Source organism: Gopherus evgoodei, chromosome 1, assembly GCF_007399415.2.
Source record: "Gopherus evgoodei ecotype Sinaloan lineage chromosome 1, rGopEvg1_v1.p, whole genome shotgun sequence".
NCBI lineage: Eukaryota > Metazoa > Chordata > Testudines > Testudinidae > Gopherus > Gopherus evgoodei.
In genome coordinates this window covers 299,192,640-299,219,872 of record NC_044322.1, presented here as the reverse complement: position 1 = coordinate 299,219,872, position 27,233 = coordinate 299,192,640, and the positions used below count along the sequence as shown (strand labels likewise).

Below are 27,233 nucleotides of genomic sequence, written 5' to 3'. Positions count from 1 at the left end.
TTCCAATCCATTCAAATACTGGTATGCCTGTAGCTACAGCAAATGAAATTCTGAAGTCTACATCAGGAATGAGTACAAAAGGAAAAGAGACTATTGTACTTATGAGGGGCCTAATTTTACAAATACTTACACGTATGAGTAACTTTACTCTTGTGAGTAGTCCTACTACTTGTATGAGTGAAGCTGCAGATGTATGCAAGTATTTGCAGGATTGTGCCCTAGCAACGTACAATACCGTACCTCTCTCTTCTCTTTAGTCATAAGAAGAATGATATATCTTCCCAGAGACAATAAAGAAAATAAAAGAATACTGTGGTAGTTGCTTTGTCTAGATACCTTTATATTCTGCAGATAATATTACACAAGGATCTTTCTTCTGAGAATGTCAAAATTCTTTTCAGATGTTAATGCATTAAAGATCACAAAACCTGCCTGTAGTTATGTAATAATATACTTATTTTACAGATGGGTAAACTGGGGAGCTGACTGAGATGTTAAGTGATTTCACCAAAGTCACAAAGCATACCAGTGGCAGAACCATCTTTTAAAAGCTGTTTTCTCTTACCTGTCAGTCCTTCTATGAAAGTGGCACGTTGTGTGTCTCCACTGATTGTCAGGACAAGAATTTTGTACAGGCGCCCTGGGGTTAAAGCTGTGAACCAATACTCCTCAATGGTGTTGCCAAGGAAAATGGGTGGAAAGACCTTCATATCATTGAAAAGTAGCTGAATCTCATATTTATCGACATCCCCCTCAGCCTTTGACCAAGTAACTTGCAGGTCTTCAGTGCTTCTGTTACTAAGAGTTAATTCCTTCACTGACTCCGGCACTGAAAACACAATAGAAAAGAATAGCAGATAAATTCTTCAGGTCGTCATTATTCTGGTCATTGCCAAGGAACATGACTTGAAATACCTCTTGTGATGTAAACCTTAGCATGCAAAATATTATTGAAACTAATGGAACCATCTTTTTGTTTTGTGTTTGTACAGAGCCTAGCACAATGGACCATGACTAAGGCTTTTAGGAGCTACCACAATACGAAAAATAAAACAACAAATAAATGAATAAAAGCCTGGATAACTCTCTTTTTGCACCTCCAGTCTATCACATGGAAAGCCCTTTTGAAAGAGAGATATTCTCTCTGTGTTGTCATTGCTTTTTAAACATAAATAATGGGTTGACATGGCAAAACCATGCAACTTTGATTTTAAATATGCTATATGATTTTATCTCAGCATTTACAACCCTAAACAAACATATGGGTTTTTTTTAAACTTTCTGCATGTCTTTACTTAGACATCCATTGTAACCTAGTTGCCTCCTTTGGTCTTTAAAGCGATACACGTTTGAAGAGCCAAGCTATCAGCATCAGGTGGTAAGACAAGATTACCTTTTTACCTGTGTACGGTAAATAACAATGCCCTCACTCCAATCAGAACTCTCTCAGGATGTTCTCCATGGTATTTACTCACTTGTTCTGCCATTGATCCTTTTACTAGTCTCATATTTTCCACTCTGTGTGCTAACAGTGACACTGTATTGCCTCCCCGGGACCAGTTTAGTGAACACACATTCATTTTCATCCTTGGGGACACTTTTTGTTTGGTTGAAGTCATTGTTGTTCTTGATGATCACTTTATAATTATCAAAATCTCCAGTGGCATGCAACCAGGACACCTTTAAATAGTCACTTCTTGCTGAATTGCTGACAGTAAGTCCCTGCACGCTTGAAGGTACTGGGGGGGGAGGGAGGAAGAACACAGGCAAAGAATTAGGGATTCTGAAACAATAAATGCATCACACAGAATATCCCAAGAAAAGTGACAGAGCACAGGCACTGCCATACCAGATTAACTCAGTGGTCAAGTATCAGATACTCCACAGAGAAGTGCAAAAACCCTTGCAGCCGGCAGTTATTGAATAGCCTGCCCACTGGGAACATTTCTTCCTAACTCCCATTAATTAGGGCTTGGCTTATGCTGTCAAACATGAGGGCTGATCCCTTAACAGTGGGTTTTGTTTGTTTGTTTGAATTCTTGCTATTGTAACTCTGACTCTTCTTGTTATCCACATACAAGTCCAACCCTTTTTGGAATCCTGCTACACTCTTTGCTTTAATGCTATCATATAGCAATGGGCTTCATAGGCTAACTCTGCAGTGTATGAAAGAGTATTTCCTTTTATTAGTGCTAAATTTTCTACCTTGCTATTTCACTGACTGTCCCCTTGTTGTTCTATTAAGAGAAAGGGGGCTATTTTGCATATCTCTATCTTGTCCCCCCTTATTCCTCTGCTCTCTCAGGTAAACAGTCCTCATATTTTAAATTTCTCTTCAGAAGGAAGTTTTTCCATACCTCAGATCATTTCTGTCACCTGCCTCTGGCTCCCCTCTATTCTTGTTATATCCTTTTTGGGATAGCATGTCCAGAAATAAAGGCGGGAGTTCAGTTATATTATGGCATTATATTATTTCCAGTATCACTTTTCATTCCATTCTATTTGTATCTGAACATTTTATTAGCCTTTTTGGACCACTACCATACAGGATGGTACACGAAGGGCCAGCTTACAGGGTCTTGGGAACAAAGTGCTTGAGTCAAAACTGTCATTTGATCTCAGCTCACCACAAGGGCTGCCAAATTTCTACTAGATTTTGCCCTTTCACAGAAGAAAAAGCTCCTTATCCCCTCACTTACTTTGGGGTCAAAATTACTGCCCTGGTGAAGAGCACAAATTATTCTAGCTAAGGATGGCCTTCCTATGCACTCACATTTTTTACTCCCAATCCTCCTTTGGTTATGATACAGTGACCCTTTGGGCCAGATCCTCTTCGCACTGAAGTTAATTGAGGTTTTGTCACTGACTGTAATGTGAGGAAGATCAGGGGGTCTGATTCTCATTTATGCTAAGGCCACTTTACATTGTCAGTGTGGTGTAAAGTAGCCCTACGGTCATAAATGAAAAGCAGGCCCTAAATCTTAAGCGCTGTAGTTTTAGAACTTGACCTTCCAATCCAGCTCCTGTTTTGGTTAGCCATTACTGATCATCGCACAGATCATTGCAAAGGACTGAACATGGGAGAGGTGTGTGACTGAATCCACACAGAGCCCCTTTTCTTTTTGTCCCCTTTACCTGTTCGTTCCTGGCTGAAGGAATGATTTTCATACTTCCCACTCTTTGTGGTTATCATTACATTGTAGAGCCTGCCGGCAATCAGGCTGCTGAAAGAACATTCACTGAGGGCTTTGGAAATGGTTAGAGTCTGAATCGTCTGGCTGTCATGAGAGAGTGTTACCAAATAACTATCCACATCTCCGGTAGCTGGCAGCCAGGAAACACTGAGGTAGTCGCTCCGTCCCGAATTATTCACCGTTACTCCACTCACACTGGAAGGAACTGTGCAACAAAAGGAAAAAGCAGAGGAGAAGTTTTAAATAGCTTATTCTGATTGTTAAAGGCAGCAAGAATGCATGGAATGTGACCAAACAAACCAAAATAGGTGAGGAGTCTTGAAGCCTTGCGCTCCAAGTGAGTAGCAAGCATCTGAGTTTCTGAGCAAAGACAGTGAAGTTATTGTCTATATGGTGGTGAGGTCAAGGGTCTGATGGCACGTCTAATATCCTAGAGTATTAGCTATCCTCCCAAAGTGCTATTCCTCACCAATAAAAATAACCACAAAGCCTTTTATCATTTTGAGACCAATGCAAAGATTTATTTCTAATTATCAAGAGTTTTCTACCCCCTAGTGGCCAAAAATAGGTACAAAATCGATCTGGTTCTTTTCAGTGATGCAAGATGTGCCTGTGGGTTTGACCCTGCCAGAGCTGGTGACATTTTAGGTAATGCTCAGGAGTATTCTGGAGTTAAATAACTTTATTACGACAGACCCTTACTGGCACACATTGGCATAACTCCACTGAAGTCCACTGCAGTTAAGCTGATTTACACCAGGGGAGGATCTGACCCATTTTCTGCCATGGTCACTATTAATTAGGAAACATTAATAAACTTTTTCAGTTTCCCGACTTTTCACTGCTGTTTTCTCACTTGTTAGTTTTTTCGTGATTTTATCTGAAAATATCACTAGTTGTTTTCATGAAAAATATTTGGGTAAAATCATAGAATGTTTGGGTTTTGCCAAATTCACAAAAACATGATACAATTTTTCCCCACACAGCTCAATATCCAATAAACTGCTGCTGTTCTTTATTGCTCATGAAAGATTCAGAATTCTATGGCTCCCCATCACTGGAGTATCTAATGACCAACAAACATTTTTTCCTCACAACAACCCTGTGAGGTTAGGGAACGGAGGCATGCCCTGTGCAAGGCTATGCATGGGAGTCTGGCACAGAACCCAGATCTTCCAAATCTTAGTCCCCTGACATAACCATGAGAACATCCTTCCAAATGAGTTCAGCTTGTGGGAGTTTACACAGATATGGTGGAACACTTCCATACCTGTCCTTCCTTCTGCAATCGTCTGTCTGGACCATATCCCTCCACTAACTGTGGTAACAACCACGGAATAGAGTCCTCCGGCTTTCAGGGAGTGGAAATGGTATCTGCTGGTCTCACTGGAAACACTCTCATTTTTAATGACAACATTTTCGTGAATCAGCAGCACTTGGTACGACTCTACATCTCCCAGCGCTCTCGTCCAGTTGGTGAACAAACTGTTGGTTGCCCCCTGGTTTGTCACATGCAGGCTAGTCACCTGAGCTGGCACTATAATACAAGAATGTCACGGTATAAGTAAACAGAAACAAACAAATCTCCCAAACAAACAGAGTTTAGTCACACTGAGGAAGTGCATCAAAAAAGCAGACTCAGGACTAAAAATAAACTGAACGGTGGACTCCCAGACCCGCTTCCTGTCTGATGGGCTGTGGTTTGTGGGAAACCATAAAGGCTTCCTGGTTTTAGAGCTATACAGAAAGATCTCAGGCTTAGCTTTCCTCGGTCAGCCCAAAATGAATCAAGAGAGGAGGGCTGGAAGGAATCTCATTTTATAAACATCATTCAGATAAAAATAACTAACTTAGAAGTCATTTGTGTTTGTGATGGCTACTGAACTTGCACAGAGTTCATCCCATTCCTAGCCAGTGGCAAACCAATTACATGGACACACAAGAACTAACTAAGGCAACACCTTTCACCACTTTAATTTTCTGAGTTACTGGAACATATAATCTTTCCAGTGTCTCTTGAATTTCTTTTCCTTCGGAAGAATTTCAGAGCACTGACTTTTCTAACATCTAATGATGGATTGAGGGGTAGCAAAATGTTACCTTTAAAATAAATTGGGGTGGGTGAACTTGTTCAGACAATAGAAAAAGGGAGCTGAACATTTAGCCCAAATGTTAACAAAAACCCAATGAACCCCTTTTTAAGGTTTGACCAATTTTGATTAAAGCATGGAAATAAAGTTACACCTTTTTGAATGCTTTCACATTAGTGTTCAGTCAGACTCAATCTTCCACAATCTAAAAACCCTTTAGCTTTGGAAAATTCGGATCCAAACTACACATTTTGCTTTATATCTAGCTCAGAGCCTATGGCACTGGTCATCATAAATATGGCTAGGCATACTGATAAAACAGATCAGATTTGGTCAGATTATACAGTGGTCTGAACCAAAATCTTGGGTCCAGACAGGCTTGGACTATGGGAAAAGCTGGATCTGAATCTGAACTTCGCCTTTCAGGCCCATCTGTGCTCTGCGATGGCTTTGCCCGATTTTAGTGCAAAAGGCTCTTGTAGTGATATTTCAGCTTTTGAGAAGATGGCTGAATTTAATAAACTGGGTGCAGCACTATTCATAGACTTCCTTGAGGCCTTTGATTCAGGGCCTTAGGCATGTTTGGGGGTTTTGATGAGGCACCTCAGCCTCCCTGGGAAGATAGTGCTATTGACAGGGGAGCTCTATAGTGGCATGCAAAGCTGTGTTTGCATCGGTAACAGACACATGGCATGGTTTCCTATTGCCAGGGGAGTTCTGGCAAGGCTGAGTTCTGTCACCATCATTGTTCCATATCTGCACTGATTGATTGATAAGATTGAAGAGGCAGCTGTCGGTGGCGTTGAGCAGTACACAATATTCTCCTTCGAGATCTGAATACACCAACAACATTGTTGTGTTGGCTCAGTTTGGTGAATCATTGCAGCTGGTGGGCGGCCTGCTCACGCAAGAAGCAGTACACATGGGTCTGGTTATTAATCCAGATAAAACTAAATCTCTGGCCATGACCATCAAGTGGCCTCCAACTCCAGATTACAACCAGCTCAGTGTTAACATGGGGCATCGAGCAGGTGGCAACTGTCAAATATTTGGGTAGCCATCACAGAGCGCTGGGGGATGTGAAAAGATGTGAATATTCATATAGCAGCAGCTGTTGCCATGTTTCAAGCTCTTCAGTGCCTTCTGTAGGGATGTTGTGAGTCCATCAGGCTTGTGACGATCTACAGAACCAAACTCTATTGTATGGAAGTGAAATGTGGGCACTGAGGAAGGCTGAGAAACACTAGATGGTAATTTCAGTTCTCATCATCTTTGCCAGCTGCTTCATATTAAGTAGCAGGACAACGTCAGAAATGCGGATACGCCCAGCAACCGCTTCCATCAGCACAGATGCCATTTCAGCAGCTTTCTTGATATGGAGCTATTACTAGAATGGAAGACCAAAGAATTCTGAAGTGTGTGTACCAAGGATTGCTGCAACATGGCTGATGAGCACATGGACATCAAAAGCTTTGATGGCATGACAAGGCTGCCAGTGATGGACATACAGAGAATACACAACCAGAGCACCTTAAGCATCTTACCAGAGCTCGATCTGGGTGGTGCTCAATTTGCCAAGGGGATGATGGGATTTGCCATGATGATGATGAATGATATTTTTGGACTGACTGGAAGTAGGAAATACTGGAGGACTTGTGAAAAGCCTGTATCTGTGAGACTCCCAGCTACAGTTGGCAAACCGAATAGGTTCTGGTAGCTGAGATAAGGTTCAGATAATCTGAGGGTAATCTGGGTTCAGATAATCTGGGATGCACATCCAAATTTAGCTTCCAACCTTTTTGAGGTTTGCTTATTACAAGTTATAATTTAATGCCTAATGTGTATTACTCCTGCCTGATTTGCCCCCACACATGGACTCACAATTAGTGCAGTGTGACTCTACACCCTTTCCTAGGAGAAGGGGCCTGCTGCAGAACGAAATTAAATCATAGCCATTTAGATCACAAAATGGAGTAATGGAGGCTGAAGTCAAGACTTCTACACCTTGGAAAGAAGGATAAAACTTTATTAAGCTTTGTAAAAGGACACGCTCTGTCTTAAGGGCCTACAATTAGACTAAGTGCACTCACAATATGTTTTTATCCTGTGCTATGCCTAAAGGAATTCCCATTTTTAAGGCCTTGCCTGCTCACAAGAATGTATCAGGCAGGCATACAAAGAAATAGGTCGGATTTAAACTTAGACACAGACAGAAAAAAGTTGCGGCCTTGTGGTTTTTACAAAAGCATCACCCAACAGTCACTTCAATTTTGCTTGTGTTGCAGCCCTCATCCTGGGGAAAAGATAGAGTTTTTTAAATTAAAAAGGCAGCAGGATTCAAAATATGTTTTGAAGGTCACGTCCATTTTGTGTCTGCCAACTTTGAAATGTCCCCCTTCAAACAATTCTTTCCCATTCCCCCTCCCCACCCAAAGGTGCATCCCTTGAGGTACAAATCAGAAAGCTGATGTTTTCTAAGATATTAAATGAAAACTGGACTTATTATCCTCATACTATGTACATTGACCAGATATTACAGAAACATTTCAGATACCAATTTCCATCAGGAACTACATATCCGTCCTAGAAAGCCAAGGAAAATGACAGAAAAAGAGACTGGATGTTCTGAGACATATTGCAAGACACAAAAGATATTTAGAAAAGTAGCATCTCTATTAAGAAAATGTACACAAGTTCAAGGGTGTTGATATCTGGACACTACTTTAATATAATTCAGTACAAAGAAACCGACAAGTCATTACTGCTAATTACCAGAAGTTAGGATTAGAAGTGGATTGATAGGATGTTACCTGTTCTTCCCTCTACTGAAGTCCAGTTGCTTAAATCCCCACTAATGCTAGTGACTGTAGCTGTGTATTTCCGTCCGGGTACCAGATCACTGAAAGTGAATTCTTTAGCTTCTTTCACAAGAGCCTTGTTTATGATGGTAAGATCCCTGTCTCCCAGTGAAACCACGTAACTGTCCCATTCTGCAACAGGGGTCATCCACATGACACTAAGCGAAGATTCATTAGCATGCTTTACCCGGAGCTGAAGAACAGGCTGTGGAGCTAAGGGAAGAACATGAGTATAGCAATGAGCAAAGGACTTTGCAAGGACACACATGCCACATCTTGACCGTGCTACTGTTAAGAGCTAGGCTAGCAATAAGAGAGTAACAGAAATTTTACTGCCAACGGGAAATGGCTTTGCCTGAGGCTGGGGAACAAATCTCACAAAATATCTTTGTGATGGTCTGGAAGCAGTAGATCTCTGACTAGAGGGTTAAGGGAACAGACTTTAGCAAGACATTATGAGTCAGCATGGGTGTAATTTTAAGCATCTGACTAGCCCCACTTAAGTCAATGAGACTACTTACATGCTTAATGCTAAGCAGCTGAATCAGAGGCTATAAACAGGGACATAAAACAATTATACTGGAAAACAGATATAGGGCAGATGTAGCTGTGACAAAGTCATGTCAGTTACATGTCTGGGGCCACATTCTGTTTACTCTGCTGTACTTCTGGAGTAATTCTACTGAAGTTAATGGAGTTACTCTGAATGTATAATGGTATATAAGAGCAGAATTTGGCCCTGAGTGTGTATTGGTAAATTGATGTGTGCAGGGAGGAGGGTGCTGGCAGGGCGGCCCCTGGTGGGGCGCCAAAAGGGGCCATTTGCTATGGGTCCCCCATTTGAGAGGGCTCCCAAACTGAGTGGCATTGCAATCTGGCATGCAGGGTTGCAGCACTACTCACTGAAATATGGCCTTGCAGCCCCCTGTCAGAATGGAGGAGCTGCTGGGCTAAACCTGAGTGACCTGTGACCTCACATGTGAGGTTGCCATGCCTGGAGCAGGCAGTTGGGCCCAGTCCTGTGTGACAGGAGCTGAGCCACCTCTGTGAGGTAAGTGGAATTCAGGCTCGCTCTCCAAGCCCCCACTCCTCCTTGGGGGCTTTCTCCTTAGTGGTAATTTATTTTGGAAGGATGGAGGAGGGGTCCTCAGCTTCAGATTTTGCCTCAGGTGCCCTAAAACCTCTGCTTGGCCCTAGGTGCTGGGCATTCATAACCGAATTTGAGCTTCTGGGCCAGATTCTGGTCTCTGTTACTCTGAATTTATACCAGTGCTAACAGGGCTGGCGCTTCCATTAGGCGACCCTAGGTGGTCGCCTAGGGTGCCAGGATTCGGGGGGCGGCATTTTGTGCACTCCCCACGGGGCGCATGGGAGCTTCCGGTTTCGCTCCCGTAGTGCCGCCGAAGAAGGACTTTCTGCCAATGTGCCATGGAAAACAGCAGCAGGCAACTGAGCAGCTCAATGACTGCCGCTATTGCCTTCGGCATTTTGACAGAGGGTCGTTCTTCGGCAGCACGACAGGAGCGGAACCGGAAGCTCCCGCGTGCCCCATGGGGAGCTCACAAAATGACACCCCTCGAATTCTGCCTAGGGTGCCAGAAACTCTGGCACCACTCCTGAGTGTTAATCCATTGACTTCAAAGGAGTTACTGCAGGTTTGCACCAGAGAAAGAGAAATCAGAATCAGACTTTGACTTTAATTACTATGGATTTACATTGGTGTGAGATCAGAATCTGGCCTGCTGAGTTAAATAAGTCAGAAAACTGTGGTGAATGCTAAATTAATATAATGTGCACTGATCTGGCATACCGTGGCTGTGCAAAATGAGTGCAATTTATACACCCAGGAAGTGAAAGATGAGGGTGTAGCAGGAAAAGCACTCAATTAGGCACACCCTGCCTTATCTTACACCCTCCTGTTGATTATTTTTCCTGTTACACCCTCCCTCGTGCCCCTCTCGGTCTGTCAATTACACTTATTTTCAGGTACAGAGTAAAATCCTACTTATTACACATGAAACAAGTTTCAATTAAGATTTAGGGTATGTCTACATCTACAATTTTGCAGCGCTGGTTGTTACAGCTGTATTAGTACAGCTGTATAGGGCCAGCGCTGCAGAGTGGCCACACTTACAGCAACCAGCGCTGCAAGTGGTGTTAGATGTGGCCACACTGCAGTGCTGTTGGGCGGCTTCAAGGGGGGTTCGGGGAACGTGAGAGCAAACTGGGGAAGGAGACCAGCTTCGCCACGGTTTGCTCTCGCGTTCCCCGAACCCCCCTGCAAACGGCAGGGAAGGAGACCTGCTTGCACGGGGGTTCGGGGAACGCGAGAGCAAACCGGGGAAGGAGACCAGCTTCGCCGCGGTTTGCTCTCGCGTTCCCCGAACCCCCCTGCAAACCGCAGGGAAGGAGACCTGCTTGCACAGAGGTTCGGGGAACGCGAGAGCAAACCGGGGAAGGAGACCAGCTTCGCCGCGGTTTGCTCTCGCGTTCCCCGAACCCCCCTGCAAACCGCAGGGAAGGAGACCTGCTTGCACGGGGGCTCGGGGAACGCGAGAGCAAACCGGGGAAGTAGACCAGCTTCACCGCGGTTTGCTCTCGCGTTCCCCGAACCCCCCTGCAAACCGCAGGGAAGGAGACCTGCTTGCTCGGCGGTTCAGGGAACGAGAGAGCAAACCAGGGAAGGAGACCTGCTTGATTACCAGAGGCTTCCTCAGGTATGCTGGGATACCTGCTTATTCCACGGAGGTCAAGAAAAGCGCTGGTAAGTGTCTACACTTGATTACCAGCGCTGGATCACCAGCGCTGGATCCTCTACACCCGAGACAAAACGGGAGTACGGCCAGCGCTGAAAACAGGGAGTTGCAGCGCTGGTGATGCCCTGCAGATGTGTACACCTCCTAAGTTGCAGCGCTGTAACCCCCTCACCAGCGCTGCAACTTTGTGATGTAGACAAGCCCACAGAAACCAAATTCTGATATGACTTATTCCAGTGTGTGACTTCAGAGTAACACCACAAAATTCACCACACTTACTCTGGATTTGCATTGGTGTAACAGAGTAGAATTGACTCATCGTATATGCTTGGTGGAGCACATAAACTGGAGGTACAATCCTTACTCTGGAACCAGCCCTAGTTCAAACCAATAATACTAGCTAGCTAGCAAGGCTGACAGGGAAGCCAGCCCACACAGCGCACACACAAACGTCCACTGCAGGAACAGTAGTATCACATTCATTATAGGAATGTCAGATGTGTCTCCAGGAGCATCAGCCAAAAGAAAGCAGCACTGAACTCTTAGAAACCTTGTACCAGGCCTTGGTTCTGAAAGATGGGTAATGCTGCATCTGTTTCTGAAGCAAGCTGTATACATTTGATTCCTCAGAAGGCCACTACCTAATCTATGTATTTGCTACTACCATCTGTGGTGTGCAGAGGCTGGTGTTTTCTGTGCTATTTCTGTGTTCACACCCACCTGCTTTTTGTTTTCATCACATTCTCATGCAGCCTGCTGAGCTGGTGGACACTAGCTTCTGCAGTGTTGTTCATTGCCCTTAGCTGCTTCCTTATAGTTAGCCACCTGCCCCTTTGTTCCTGTACCTAGCACACTTATCTGAGAAAGGACAGCTTCTGTGATGCAGGTGGATCTTAGGGCAGACAAGAGGCTACTCTAAATTAAACCCATGAGACATCCTTGGATAACATTAGGCACCCTTTCATCATTTACATCACTATAGGATGAGTATAAGTGTGTTTTGAAAATGAGGTACTCCTCTCTTCTTCAGCCTGATATGTCCTTAGACTATGGTGATCTCAGTTATACTAGTGCAAATGCAGATTATCTCCACTGATGTCAGTAGAGTTAGATTTATGGTGAACAAAGTCTGGCACATACTCTCACATATGGCCGTTTACACACCAGAGGATGGCTTAATGTGTACATCACTCAATTACATCTCATGGGTCTGAGTCTGCTTTCACGTGCAAGGTAAAACTGGACTTACTTCCCAGAAGTCAATGGAGTTATCCCAGTGTAAAAGCGGTGTGAGAACCAGATCAGGTGTCTCATGCCTGAATGAATGCAAAACCAGTCCAAATCACTCTGCTTTACCACTTACCTCTTTTTTTTTGACCACCTGAAATTTGATGTGCAGTTTATAACACTTCACACCACCACTGAATTTGGTCCCATCTCTTTGAAAGAGAAGAGTCACTATTTTAAATATTAATTTGTGGCTAATCAAAAGGATAGAAATCCTGAGCAAAATCTGAATGAGGAATTCAGGATTTGGCCCAATAATAAATTAAGCAAACAAACAAACAAGAAGAATCTAGGAATTTGCTCTTTCTTTTACAGTTATTATGAAGATAACCACAAATGTTTCGAGTTAAAATAGTTATCAATATTCATGTAAAATTGTTTTCCTAGTGAATCAGTATAATACACACCACTTATTTTTTCTAGCTGCCAGAAATAGCCAACTTGAAAGTTTGAAGGTTCATGCTATCAGTATAATGAGATTGCTGACCTGTTCTGCCTTTGCAGCGAGCCGTGTTCTGTAAGCCTCCACTCTCCACTATGACTGCCACCTCATATTGTCTTCCTGGGATGAGTCCTATATCCTGGATGACATATTCTCTTCTGTCTTTCTTTAAAGTAGTGTTCAGCAGCACAGTGGAGAGGTTGAACACCACAATGTGGTATCTGTCCCAGTCTCCAGCAGGGGGCAGCCAGTTCACTGTCAGAGACCTCAGCCAACCACCACTGCTAGCTTTCAGCTCTGAAACTTTCTGAGGAACTGAAATACAGACACAGGTGAGTAATTTTGTGTTTTTTCTGGGGAAACATAACTGGACAGCAATGAAACCTGGTTCACAGCACAGACATTGCTGAAGTGCTTTGATCAGTTATAGTAACATCAAGGCCCAGATTTTTCATCTGTCAATGGGAATTAGATTCTTAAGAATTTAAATCACTTTTGAAAATGAGATTTATGGTCCTAAGTCAGTTAGGCTTTGCAACATTGAATGCAGCAATGCCTAAATACCTTTAAAAATCTAGGCCAAAGTGTATTTTGACAAGGCGTAGTACTCATCAGAGAGAGAAATATACCCTCTCCCACAAAGAACTCACTGTTTATCAGTTACTGACATCAGAAATTTTGAACCTTAAATCAGAGGTTAGTGAAAACCGTATGCATCTTCAGAATGAAACATGCAGTATTTTAAGTCATTTTTCCTGCTGTTTTCTGTAGTAGTTTAACTCAGGTGGACTCTATTAACAATTTTTGGATGTCCTGCATGCACTTTTCACCCACTTGAAAACTTTTCCAATCTAAATTCTACCAATTGCCAAGAGGTGTAGGATGGAAGTAACATGGATTCGTGGTTAATAGTAGTGGGTGGGTGGGGAGAACTTTGGCAGACTTTTCAGTCTGATCAATCAGTTAAGATGAAAAATAACTATACAACTAAAATAAATAAATAACCCAACACCACAAAGACTGCCATGTGCCTTAGTCAGTGCTGTGGGCAGTCAAAATGGCTTAGGGTATGGCTACACTTGCAGCTGTAGAGCACTTTAAGTTAAACCAGCCTTCGTAGAGCGCACTAGGGAAAGCGCTGCAGTCTGTTCTCACTGAGAGCTGAAAGCACACTGGTGTGGCCACATTTGTGGCACTTGCAGCTGCATTGGGAGCGGTGCATTATGGGCAGCTATCCCAGCATTCAAGAGGCTGCAATGGCTTTTCAAAAGGGGGGTGGAGTGTAGTGTAACAGGGAGTGTAGGGGGAGAGAGAGTGGGTTTTTGGGGTGCTGAGAGTGTGTCAGCACACTGCCTTGTAAGTTCAGGCCCCCTCCCTCCTCCACCTCTCTCTCTCTCACTCAAAGCAAACAGTAGCTGTTTGTTTTTTTCTTGGACCAGATAAGCAGCCCATCTGGGAACCAGAGCTTTGAAAGGGCACTTCCACCTCCCCAGTTCACAACAAAGACAAGAAAGACCACTTCAGTTAAAAGAATGATGGGATGCTTCCAGAGGTCAATCAGTGCGTAATAACGTTACTCCTCGTTTACACTGGAGCTGCTGCGATTCACCCAATACGCAACAGCCTCTCGGGGAGGTGGAGTACCAAGACCGCTCTAGGCAGAGAGTCAGAGCACTCTCCGTGCATTGCCAGTGTGGATGGGGAGTAAGGTAGAGCACTCTGAGAGGTTTTATTGTGCTATAAAGTGCAAGTGTAGCCAAGCTCTTAGACTTAATGAGCTATGCCTAAAACCAGGATCTTGCTTACGACCAAATTTGATAGCATATCAAATGCTTGGGATCTTAACATTGATGAGTCAGTTCCAATATATATAAACAAACTCTAGAACTGCTGTGATTGAGACCGAAGACTTGAACATGTCTATTTTGTGAGTGTTTTTCTATCCACAGATATATGACCATAGCGGGGCAATGTTGTTATACTTTGTTGATAGTTTTAAATAATTTCACAGTATCTTACATGCACACTTCCATATACCGTAGCTCCATTTTTTCTCTCTGGATTGTGTTCAAAATAATAAAATTGGGCAAAAGCTATTGAAAGTACAGGTGCTGAATAGTTTTGTTACAGGCTCAACCAGCTACTTATTTCTATCTACAGCATTTACTACTGCTTCTGTCTGACAGGTCAGCACTGTAGCTTTGACTACTAGCTGCAAGGTTGCTGTAAGCAGACTGGCCAGTAAGGAGCACTGTAAGATCAACCCAACAACTTTTACCTCACAGAATCATAGAGTTTAAGGCCAGAAGGGACCACTAGATAATCTACTCTGACCTTCTGTACATCACAGGCTACCAACACCGCACACTACACTCAACAGTCAAACCTCAGCAACTTCATATTGCCTAGCAACCAAACCCTCTTATCTTTCAACATGATTTTCTACATGGCAACGTATTCAATGGGATAGATCAAAGTGTCTTTGATTACAAATGTTCTTAGTGATGCATAAGACTTACCTGTCCTGCCAGTTGCCATCTTATCAGTGAACAATTCACCACTGATTGTGCTGACAGTGACCTGATAAAGACTTCCTGGAATCAACTTGTCAAACTGAACCTCTGTGACCCGGGGCTGTAAAGTTTTTATTTCTTTAATGGATCCAAGATGAGATAGAGTGATATTGTAGAAATCTAAGTTTCCTAGAGGTCTTTTCCATGTAACTTTTAATATATCAAAGCTGCCATCATTTGTGACCATCAAATCTGAGACTTGGGCTGGGGCTAAAAAAACAGAACGAGAAAGGAAACAAAATATTTCACCCACAGAGTACACAAACTCCCTTATACACACAACCCCTCCTACTACAGTAGCATGGCATGTAGTTTGATTTTTTAAAGCTATATTTAAGATAATTTATACCCAAAGTGGTTCTACTAACATTGCTTACTGTAACATCGCTGGATGATCAAATACACGAGTCACTCCGTTATTTTCATTGATTGTGCATGTTGAATGTAAAGGCTGATAATGGCACATGCTGCTCAAGGTTATTGATAGCCGGAGAGTGTTGGCACAATAAAAGCTGTAGTTTGACTGGAGTTACTCCTGATTGACACCAGTGTAAGTGGGATCAAAATATGACTCTCTGTATTTTGACATTTCACCAGAAGAAAAGCAAACCAACAACTCTTACCTTGTTTTCTGCTAGGGTTGTTCTTAAACATATCAAAAGTTACAAAGGTTCTTTTCTTCCTCTTTTGTTTTTCTAAAGTGACCGCTTTGGCCCATGCTATTCCATGCATATTTAAATAGTGGGTCACAATCTACAGTCATACCACATGCATAATTCCCAGTGAAGTCAACAGGAGTTTTCAATGAGTCTGAAAGTCAGCATTTCTACCCCCCCCAAAAGGAACTACTGAAATATTTACCTCCAATTTTTCTGAAAACCACTAAGCTCTGAAACTCACATCATGAAAGTCACTGAGGCCCATGAAGTTAAACCACATGCAATGCTATGAAAGAATGGGGCTGTATGCTGCCCAGATTCAGGCATGCAACACTCAGGGCTTGTCTACATCAGAAAGTTGCAGCGCTGGTGAGGGAGTTACAGCGCTGCAACTTAGGAGGTGTACACATCTGCAGGGCACCACCAGCGCTGCAACTCCCTGTTTGCAGCGCTGGCCGTACTCCCGTTTTGTCTCGGGTGTAGAGGATCCAGCGCTGGTGATCCAGCGCTGGTAATCAAGTATAGACACTTACCAGCGCTTTTCTTGACCTCCGTGGAATAAGCAGGTATCCCAGCATCACCGAGGAAGCCTCTGGTAATCAAACTGGTCTCCTTCCCCAGCTTGCTCTCGCGTTCCCCGAACCCCGAGCAAGCAGGTCTCCTTCCCTGCGGTTTGCTGGGTGGTTCCGGGAACGCGAGAGCAAACCGCGGCGAAGCTGGTCTCCTTTCCCGGTTTGCTCTCGCGTTCCCGGAACCCCCGAGCAAGCAGGTCTCCTTCCCTGCGGTTTGCAGGGTGGTTCGGGGAACGCGAGAGCAAACCGCGGCGAAGCTGGTCTCCTTTCCCGGTTTGCTCTCTCGTTCCCGAACCCCCGAGCAAGCAGGTCTCCTTCCCTGCGGTTTGCAGGGTGGTTCGGGGAACGCGAGAGCAAACCGCGGTGAAGCTGGTCTCCTTTCCCGGTTTGCTCTCTCGTTCCCGAACCCCCGAGCAAGCAGGTCTCCTTCCCTGCGGTTTGCAGGGTGGTTCGGGGAACGCGAGAGCAAACCGCGGCGAAGCTGGTCTCCTTTCCCGGTTTGCTCTCTCGTTCCCCGAACCCCTGAGCAAGCAGGTCTCCTTCCCTGCGGTTTGCAGGGTGGTTCGGGGAACGCGAGAGCAAACCGCGGCGAAGCTGGTCTCCTTTCCCGGTTTGCTCTCGCGTTCCCGGAACCCCCGAGCAAGCAGGTCTCCTTCCCTGCGGTTTGCTGGGTGGTTCCGGGAACGCGAGAGCAAACCGCGGCGAAGCTGGTCTCCTTTCCCGATTTGCTCTCTCGTTCCCCGAACCCCCGAGCAAGCAGGTCTCCTTCCCTGCGGTTTGCAGGGTGGTTCAGGGAACGCGAGGGCAAACCGTGGCGAAGCTGGTCTCACCCCCCTTGAAGCTGCCCAACAGCGCTGCAGTGTGGCCACATCTAACACCACTTGCAGCGCTGGTTGCTGTAAGTGTGGCCACTCTGCAGCGCTGGCCCTATACAGCTGTAATACAGCTGTAACAACCAGCGCTGCAAAATTTTAGATGTAGACATGGCCTCAGTTGGGATCAGCTGGAGCTCTGCCACTCAGAGGGCAGAATTATGAACCTTAGTGTTCTGTTTAGGCCAGACCAAACAATCCCACTTATTATTTTGAAATGCACTGTATTGCAACCTCAGTTTTACTATGAGTTACTTATGATATCATACCTGTCCTAACCAGTTTAAAGTTGTAGCTCTCTAGTCCTGCAGCTTCAGCTATGATAGTGAGATTATACAGATGTCCTGTTGTAAGTCCAAGAAAAGTGTAGGAAAGTAAGCGCTCCTCATGGGTGATCTCACGAACTGGTCCTTCTTTATCCAGTAACACCAGCCTGTATCGATCCACATAACCAGAGCCAGGTAACCATGAAACGTGGATAGTGTCTGTCTTGACACTGATCTGAATGTTTTGCACTGGGGATGGCACTGATGAAATAAAAAACATATGTTTTACAGGTGATGGTTTTATTTACTATCTGAGCAAGATTGAACTGTTCAACTTTGCAAAGATTTTGAGTGTTTAGGGTTTGCCAAAAGCAAAACCAATGTTGATGACCAAATTGGCCCTGTCAACATTTCGCCATACTTAGAAGATGTGTCTTAAAATTAGTTAGAAATTCTTTGTTTACTTCTATTTATAACCAACGCGAACCATTTGCTAGGTTAATGAAGACTGATTACATGCATAATTTGCTATCTAGGAGAAATGTATATCTATACCCTTTTTGAAACGCATAACCTCTAAATGTGTGTAAAAATGCTCAGTAGCTTAGATGCACTACAGTAAAACAGGTCTCACCAGTAGATCCGCTGATGTGAATTGCTGGGCTGCTTTTATTTCCAGCAACTGCAGTGATGATAACATTGTATTTGCTCCCAGGGGTGAGATTGGAAAAGGTCTCTTCTCTTCTTGAAATACTTCCTTGTACTGAGACATTCTGTATCTTTTTATTATTATGATCAGATAATTGTAGCTGATACCAGTCCACCTTTCCTGAGGATGGACTCCATGAGACCTGAAAGCTTGTGGAAGTAGTTTTTTCCTTATTAATTTCAAACCTAGCTGGTGGTAAGGGATCTGTATTAAAAATAACAGCAAAAATATTAATTTAGTTGGGTTTTAGAAGAGTTTTACAGGTTAGCTCAATCAGCTCCAACAATTTCCCAGTTTTTCAACATTCCACTGCAAATCTTTATTGAAAATTCTCTCTTTATTCCATTCCCAAACACTATACTCACTGAAAACACAACTAATCTTCCTACAAGTTGGCCCTGGAGAACCCAGCTATCTGTATATTATAGAAAAGCGCATGCTTCAGTGTGTGTAAATAAAGAGTTTCAAAATCTGTTGACAACAAAACTATGGCATCACTATATCATAAACAGCCCTGCAGTCATAATGACTCAGGATAATGTAGCCTATAAATACTAGAGCATCAGTGACTAACTTTCAGGCACTTATGCCAGATTATGAGGGTGTTTTTAGTTGGATGCACAATACAACACCACAAATAAATGCACCACATATTTCAGCATTTCCCAGCAGTTAAGTTGGACACAAAAGTGTGTAAATTTAAAGTTCTTAAAGATGAAAGTACAATTTTAATGATGATAGTGTTTTGCTTTTTGCTATTGTCTTCAGTTTGCATAAGCACCTTCTGACAATACATATCCACTCTTCTACTGGAAGGGTCTCCAATACCAGAAGTATTGTCCTGCACACCATGTCTTAAATAACAACAACAAAACAACCCCTCCACCTGTATATAAGCTTTTAGAGTCTATACTTTAAAGGACTATTCTTTGAGAACACATCAAATTGATTAAGTAGTCATCTTGGCCAAAACTGCACACAAAGAGTGTGGCAGAACCAGGCAGAGATCCCAGCTGTGCAGGATACCAGCACTGCATCTTAACCCCCTCAAAACCCATCCTTTTCCTTCTTTCAACCCACTGCTTCATTAACTGTGCACCCTGAGTAAGGCTGGGGCCCTATAAAACAAATGGGCAACTTTGATTCAGACATTTCCTAACTTTTGAGTGCCTGACTTGGCAAAAGTAATATTCTTTTCATATAATTTCTTGTATGTAAACGTCTAGGTTTAAAAAAAAAACAAACTAACACCCGCCTCCCCCGATTCCATCCAAACCACACTGTCCCTTCCATAGGGGGTCTGCTCCAGGCTTGTTCTGCACACAAGAAAGTCTGGGCTGTGGAGAAGCCTGGAGGCAGCCTCATGAGGCTGCTGTGAGTTAGAGCATCCTCCAGGGCTTCTCTGACTGGGGGGACACACAGGCTGCTAGAGCAGGTTAGAATCTGGGAGGCACAAACGTGGTTTACAGTCACCTTCGCCCTCTCTGCTGGGACATACATTTTAGTGCAGCACAGAATGTGGCCCTGGATTTGATTTTCAACTTCTTCTGAAGTGACCTTGTGCAACCCTATCTGTAAAATGGGAGGAAATGTTACTTGCTTGCCTTCTAAGGCGGGGGTGTGAGGCCTTGCTCAGTAATAAGGGCTGCAAAGAGCTGAGTCTAGAACTCATGGTCTCCATTTTGGTGCCCAGCACAACAATTCTTGCTAGGACAAAGTAATGGTGGCAGCTGCTACTACTGCTGCTGCTTTCCTGCCTCCTCCCCATCTGGAACTCTGTACCTGGGAGCATGCTCAGGGGCATTTGTCTGTGAGAAAGCTCTTTGGGGCTGGAGCATGCTCAGTGCAGATGGACTGTTGAGAAATTTTAACCACTCGCCTTTAAAAAGCTCTGCTGAACATGTGCAAATGGTGATTTTCCAGATGTCAGTCTGATATGATAGGAATTTCAGAGGAAAACATAAGGCAAATCTCTGAACCGAGGACTCTGCTGAATTTCAAGTTCCTGCTTCAAACCACAGAGGCGCTAGAGCGCTTCAAATAACGGAAGAAAATTGAAATGGACAAAACTACTTAATTTTCTCTTAACCTTTTGGAAACAATGAACTGATTCAGCTGAAATAAAAAAAAAAAATCAACCGGAGGCAAAGTGCAAACATAGAATGTCTCAGGCCAAACAGTGAAAAGCTTGAATGAGCTACAGCAATTGAAACAGAAGGTTGTAATGGAAAGTGTCAGGCAACCTTAATTATAAGACTTTGCTACCAGGTCCACCTAAAAAAATATAATAATCCATTAAAGATTATTATCCGGCAAATAGAAAGAATGTAAAATTATTCTTTGAAGGTGATTGGTCGAATTAGAAAAAATCACCCTTTTGGAGTCAAACAAATACTACCATTGTGTAAGGTAAGAGATGCTGGAAATTCTTAAGTGGAGAACCATAGGTGATAAATGGAAGGATCTTTCATTCTCGCTGAAACAACAGAATTAGAATTAGGCTGACTGACTACAAAAGTAATCAACACTGTAATCATGTCTCTTACCAAATCATATCAAAGATAATAGCACGTTATTATTTTACGTGCTACAGTTTCTTCATAATGTGCACTGTGCTGGGTGTGGAATTTAATTTCCAAGGTGTATTTTAAAAAAAAAGTTGCGTGCCTAGAAGGTGAAGTTCAGAAATTCAAACTTTATCTAATCTATCTGGCCCAGCAAACAAAACACTCAGTCCTTTGTACATCCGTTAGAACAAAGGAACAATGAGATTGGGAAATGCCTGGGCTCAAAGACCTCTGGCTGGAAACAAACACTTAACAACCATTTACATTGTTATAAAATTCTCTGCTGGCAACTGTCCCATACTGATATATCACAGAAATAAAACATTTTCATGAAGATATTTTTATACTATTCTATAATGAACGAATGCCTTTGACTATATAAAATAAATAAATCTGGGGGTTTATTTATTTTTTAATTCTAATGCACTACTGTCTTAGTTGTTGTGAATTTTTTTAGTAAGAGGACTTACTGGACATGCATAGCCCTTCTATGTACGTTTGATTAACAGACTAGTTATGATTACAACTGCAGATTCCAAAGACACGATGGATTGTAATTATGGAAACATAATATATTATCCATGAGAAAGATATAATCTAGGATGTGAGCACAGGACTGAGAGCTGGGAACTCTCAAATTCCAGTCTCAACTCTTTGTGGCCTTCAGCAAACCACTTAACCTCTCTCTCTCTCTCTGTTTCCGTTTCTATAAATCAGAGATAATACTTACCTACTACACATGAATTTTGTGAAGATTAGTTAATGGGCCTGATCCTACAGTCCTTAAACAATCAATTTCTTTGGGATGAGCTGCATAATGTTTTGCTTCTTGTGAGGAATGAAGCCCTAATTCATGATGATAAAACCTTTATATCACACTACAACGTTATAGATTATGAATAGAGAATATGTCTCTGGAGAGGATTATTATTATTTAAAATTTGTAATGCTTACAGGCTGACTATGTCAGGGTCCCATTATGCTCACTGCTGTACAAGATACAGTAAATGAGATTTGTCCCAAAGATCTCACAGTTTATAGGATTACAAGGATGGTCCATCAACATCTGTGGAGTTTATAAAGCCACAGAAAAAAATAAGGGGGTTTAGTCTTATCTCCAAATTGGCTTGGAGCTTGACAAAGTTTACGAACTCTGTTGGTATATTACTAGGGTGATGGAATTTTTATTCAGTTCAAATACTTAACCTCAAAGTGGTTGCTAGAACAGGTGCCTGTATATGTCAGTGGAACCAGTCTGAATCAAGGCTGTAACAGTATCTACCAGTGTAGTACTTTAGGAAAATATCGTAGAATCATAGAACTGGAAGGGTCCCCTGCACTCAAGGCAGGACTAAGTATTATGTAAACCTTCCCTGACAGGTGTTTGTCCAACCTGCTCTTAAAAATCTCCACTGATGGAGATTCCACAACCTCCCTAGGCAATTTATTCCAGTGCTTATGTAACCTACACACCTCCTAGGTGTGTGGTTCTGTCCCATCTAGTGACACTGAGACCACTTAGAGAGAGAGATAAAATGAGTCTGCTCTACAGCCTTAGCTAGCAGTCAGCTGGCTTTTAGCTCATGCAGTAGAGACTCATGCGCTAAGCTCCAAAGGTCCCTGGTTCAATCCTGCCTGCTGATGACTGGGGTCTGCTGGCATTACACTTAACCACCCTGAGTTTTAGGAAGTTTTTCCTCATGTACAACCTAAACCGCCCTTGCTGCAATTTAAGCCCATTGCTTTTTGTCCTACCCTCAGAGGTTAAGAAGAACAACTTTTCTCCCTCCTCCTTGTAACAACCTTTTATGTACTTGAAAACTGTTATGTCCCCTCTCAGTCTTCTCTTCTCCAAACTAAACAAAACCAATTTTTTCAATCTTCCCTCATAGGTCACGTTTCTAGACTTTTAATCATTTGTGTTGCTCTTCTCTGGACTTTCTCCAGTTTGTCCACATCCTTCCTGAAATGTGGTGCCCAGAACTGGACACAAGACTCCAGCTGAGGCCTGGTCCACACTACAGCGTTAAATCGATTTAAACAGCGTTAAATTGATTTAACGCTGTACCCGTCCACACTACAAGGCACTTAAAATCGATTTTAAGGGGTCTTAAAATCGATTTCTGTACTCCTGCTCTATGAGAGGAGTAACCCTAAAATCAATATTACTATATCGATTTAGGGTTAGTGTGGACAGAAATCTAAGTTATTGGTCCCATTCTTTTACTGAGCTACCCAGAGTGCACCGCTCCGGAAATCGATGGTAGCCTGGGACCATGGACGCACACCACCGAAGTAATGTGCCCTAGTGTGGACGCGTAAAATCGATTTTATAAAATCTGTTTTATAAAATCGATTTTATTAATTTCAATTTTACTCTGTAGTGTGGACGTGGCCTGAGGCCTAATACCATGTTGTACAATGTATTAAAACCCCATCTAATTATAGCTAAACCTAGTGTCTCTATGAATGAAAATATAAGAGTCAATAGCAAGTTTTAAATAATGTATTCAAAAACCAAGGAAATACCCAAATAAAAACATCATTAAGCTATCTTCAAGGTTCTAAAGACCAATTCATAGAATATGAGGGTTAGAAGGGACCTCAGGAGGTCATCTAGTCCAACTCCCTACTCAAGGCAGGACCAATCCCCAGACAGATTTTACCCCAGTTTCTTAAATGGCCCCCTCAAGGACTGAATTCACATCTCTGGGTTTAGCAGGCCAATGCTCAAACCACTGAGCTATCCCTCCCCTCTGGCACATGGAGTGGCCAGCATGGGGCTTGAACCCATGACCTTGGTGTTATTAGCACCAGGCTCTAACCAGCTAAGTTAGCCAGCCTTAATTACATCTGGATTTTAAAATATGTATTTTCCCACAAATTTAACCTTAATTTACAACTTCCTAATGTAAACCTGTTTTTTTAAATAAGGGCTGGATTGAAAAAAGGACGTAGGCACCTAACTGCTACTGTTGGTGCCTAAATCCCAGAATCAGGCCCCAATGGGATTCACAAGCCCCCTGCTCAGCTACAGCTGAACCCTGTAGGCCTAAACTCACTCAACACCTAAGTTTTTGCAGTAAAAGTTCCATAGGTGCCCATGTTTTTGCCAATGTGCAGAAAAGCTTCTGCTGCTCCCCTTTAGGTGCTCAGATGCCTAAACCCTAGTGCAATGCACAAACCAGGGGAAGATGGGTGTTTCTCCATCTAGTTTGCCTATGGAGCCCAATGCAGTTATATTGTGAATCTGGCCCTAATGTTCTAATTAATGCCTTGAAGTCACTCAGAGGGGCTACTCAGATGTAAAAAGTTAGATATGTGCATAAGTGTTTGCAGAATCAGGACCCAAGTGTTTTTATCTGAAAACATATAAAATCCAATCCTATCACCTTTATTCATACAGTGGTCCCTATTCACATTTGAATAAGGGTTACAAGACAGCCCCCTAGACACATATTTTGTCATCACAGATTTTAAAATATCAGTAATATTGTCCAGAATAGATATATGTAAATGTATACCTTGTACACTAGTTTATATATATTTAAATACTACAGAACTGCCAATATCAATACTAAAATATGCCAAAGGCACAAACTTGATGCCTAATCACATCTGTTATCTTAGGTTTACAGTGCAGAATTTATCTGTAGAGCTCAGTTCTGATAAATTATCAGCATTTCCCCTCTCATTTTCTGCTCTCCAAAAATAGCACCGCTATCAAAATGAAACAGCAAGATATATAATATTTATGCCACATTTTGGGGGAGGGAAGACCAGTTGTAGAGGTAGAGATATTGTCTTTTCTAATTAATAATCTGTAGACTAAAGAGTCTTTAGTAAACATTGCTATGACAGACTTCACCTGAATGAACCTTTGCGGTGTATTGGATCAATGTTCTACAAATTAATAGTCTTCAGTTGTCAAATTAAATAGTAATTTAGGTAAACTCTTTTTTCTTGATTAGAAAAAGCCCTTTCTTTTAACATATAAAGTTCTTCTTTTAATACATTAATGTATTAAATTACAGTATCTTAAAGTAATTTAAGAGTATGAATTATACTCACAAAACCAAATCAAATTAAAGGTTTTCCTCAATTTAAACTTTTTGCTTAGGAATTGCAGCATGTGTGGTATTTACTATGCATTGATCTCACTTTAAATATCAAAGCAGAATGGAGCAAAATAAAGATAGAATTTTTTTTTTTAATTTGAGAGGCTTAGGTTAAACTTCAACATTATTTTAATTACCTTATCACTTCATATTGTAAGTGTGAACATTTGACATTAAGCAAAAAGTCATGGGCAAAATGTAAACTCAGCATGAGAACCAGCCTATAAAAGCGTATGCAGTATGAATGTTCACAAGAAGTTATGTATGTGGTCTATATAACATAGATGATTTTATACATATCGATATACACAATGGGCCTGATTCTGCTCCTATTAAAATCAATGGGAATTTTGCCTTTCAGAATAATCTGACCCAAAAGGTCCCCTCACACAAACACACTCATAGGTTAGTTTCCAAGAATGAATGCCTGTATAGATTCAGTTTCCATAACTTAGTTCACAAAAGTAACACTAGAAGTCAGTGAGAAAAAAGTGGGAAGTCTTCCAGAAGACTAGAGTAAAATGTTGCCCCTAGTGGAAATGAAGGATTAGCTTCTTTAAAAACAAATCAAAGACATTAATTAAAACATTGTAAAGAGTTACATTTGGCAGATATTGTGTATTTCTATACATAATCCAAATTATGTAAATAACTTGACTACATTCAGGTACTGGGTAATATTGCAAAGGAAATATTGCAAATAAAGCAACCTGAGTAGTTGCTTCCATAGGCAATTTTCACAACCTCCTTGAGAGATATGTATAAAAAACCCTCTCTCCTTCTTGCTAACTTCTCTGCTATCCAAACCCAACCCTCACCTAGATCAAGGTAAACTAATCTGGAGGATTTCAGCTGTAAACTTTTGTCAATCTTATTACTTTGTACCCAAAAGATATGTGATAATAAAAGATTGTACACAGATCTGTTTCAATCATTCTATCATTTTCTTATATTCTGTACACCAAGATGGAAATCTGTTAAAAATGATATATATAAACCATTGTCTAAATTAAATATTACATAATCAAAACACTTTTACTTATATAATATGTGATCTGCTGTCTATGTTGCTACCTATGGCTCATCTTCTATTCAAGGGTTATATAAAAAACCTTTACCATTCAACAAAGCTTGTGATAGATACCTGCTACTTAGATAAGTTAATTTGTTATTTTTACTTTTAAAATATGACTCATCAATATTAAAAACAGTTGGAGCAATGCATGATATAGATTTAAATTTCTGTTACTGTGGAAACTATTAGTTCTACCAAGCCATACGAAAAATATTTCTAATGTTGCATATATATCTATCACACTGGATTTGACTACACTAGATTGTTTTACCTTGAGTTAATTGATTGCCAGTTAACTGAGGTTAATTAACATTATTTGGAGAAGAAGCACAGTAATTGTGATATAAGGCAATGAGGATTAGAGAGGGTCATACTATCAGCTTCAGACATATACAAAGACTACATTTAAAAATTGCAATGCCTCTCTACAGCTAAAATTTCGGGAAAGGATAAAGGAAGGCATCAGATTATAGACCTATTTACATTTTTTTAACAACTCTGGCTTGAGTCCTGTATTAGCAACTAGCAGAAGGCTGTGAAATATTATATTTCAGCAGCTTTAAAAAAAAGAAATATATGAAATTAAAACATCAGTATATGTAAGAAAGGGTCCAATCTTTCTCCCACTGAAGTCAATAGTTCGGTGCAGTTCTTTGTTTTAAAGCTATAAATGGTTTGTGCTTAGGAAACCCATGCATTTGCATTGCATTTGCATTTGCAGAATATAGATAGAAAATATTTGCATATATTTATAGACAATTGTTTCCAATGCAATAAACCTGTTGAGAACAACTGGTCCTTATGTAATACCACATGTATTCCCATGATTTGTATTTGCAGGAAATGTACATACATTTTAATTTTAACTATAATCACAAGCAGTTTTATTTTAGGAAAAGGTATTAGCTTTGAACAGCTACCTATCAGTTTCATGGGCTGAAATTGGTCAAGCTTATTTCCAATAAAGTTATGCAGAGTAAGACAGTCAATTATCCACTCTTGATAGGTTCAGTTGGTTTATAATGGAATAGTTGTGTTTTAAATGCAAGCAAATATGCTATGAACAGAGAATCTGTAACGTCTTTGAAGAGCATAAGGCATGTTTTATGCTGCTATTTCAAAACAGATCTTCTGTTTTGAATAATAGTTTGAAATCTATTTGTTAACAAAATAAACCCTTTAAACAAATCTAGAC

The 27,233-nt window shown here is 41.8% G+C and overlaps 1 protein-coding gene and 1 non-coding gene across 3 annotated transcripts in view; both read right to left on the bottom strand.

The window, feature by feature from the left end:
• PTPRB (protein tyrosine phosphatase receptor type B) overlaps nt 1-27,233 on the bottom strand; it is a 93,621-nt gene that overhangs the window by 39,107 nt on the left and 27,281 nt on the right. For both annotated transcript variants that reach the window (XM_030548741.1, XM_030548742.1), the window contains 9 exons: nt 18,204-18,482; nt 17,573-17,830; nt 15,147-15,410; nt 12,673-12,942; nt 8,095-8,355; nt 4,465-4,731; nt 3,136-3,399; nt 1,476-1,739; nt 566-829 (listed from right to left, as the gene is read on the bottom strand). In XM_030548741.1, coding sequence (XP_030404601.1) covers nt 566-829; nt 1,476-1,739; nt 3,136-3,399; nt 4,465-4,731; nt 8,095-8,355; nt 12,673-12,942; nt 15,147-15,410; nt 17,573-17,830; nt 18,204-18,482 — 2,391 coding nt within the window. The remainder of the gene's footprint in view (nt 1-565; nt 830-1,475; nt 1,740-3,135; nt 3,400-4,464; nt 4,732-8,094; nt 8,356-12,672; nt 12,943-15,146; nt 15,411-17,572; nt 17,831-18,203; nt 18,483-27,233) is intronic.
• Nucleotides 23,615-23,688, bottom strand: TRNAI-AAU. Its single transcript has one exon. It is a non-coding gene; the product is annotated as a tRNA-Ile (tRNA).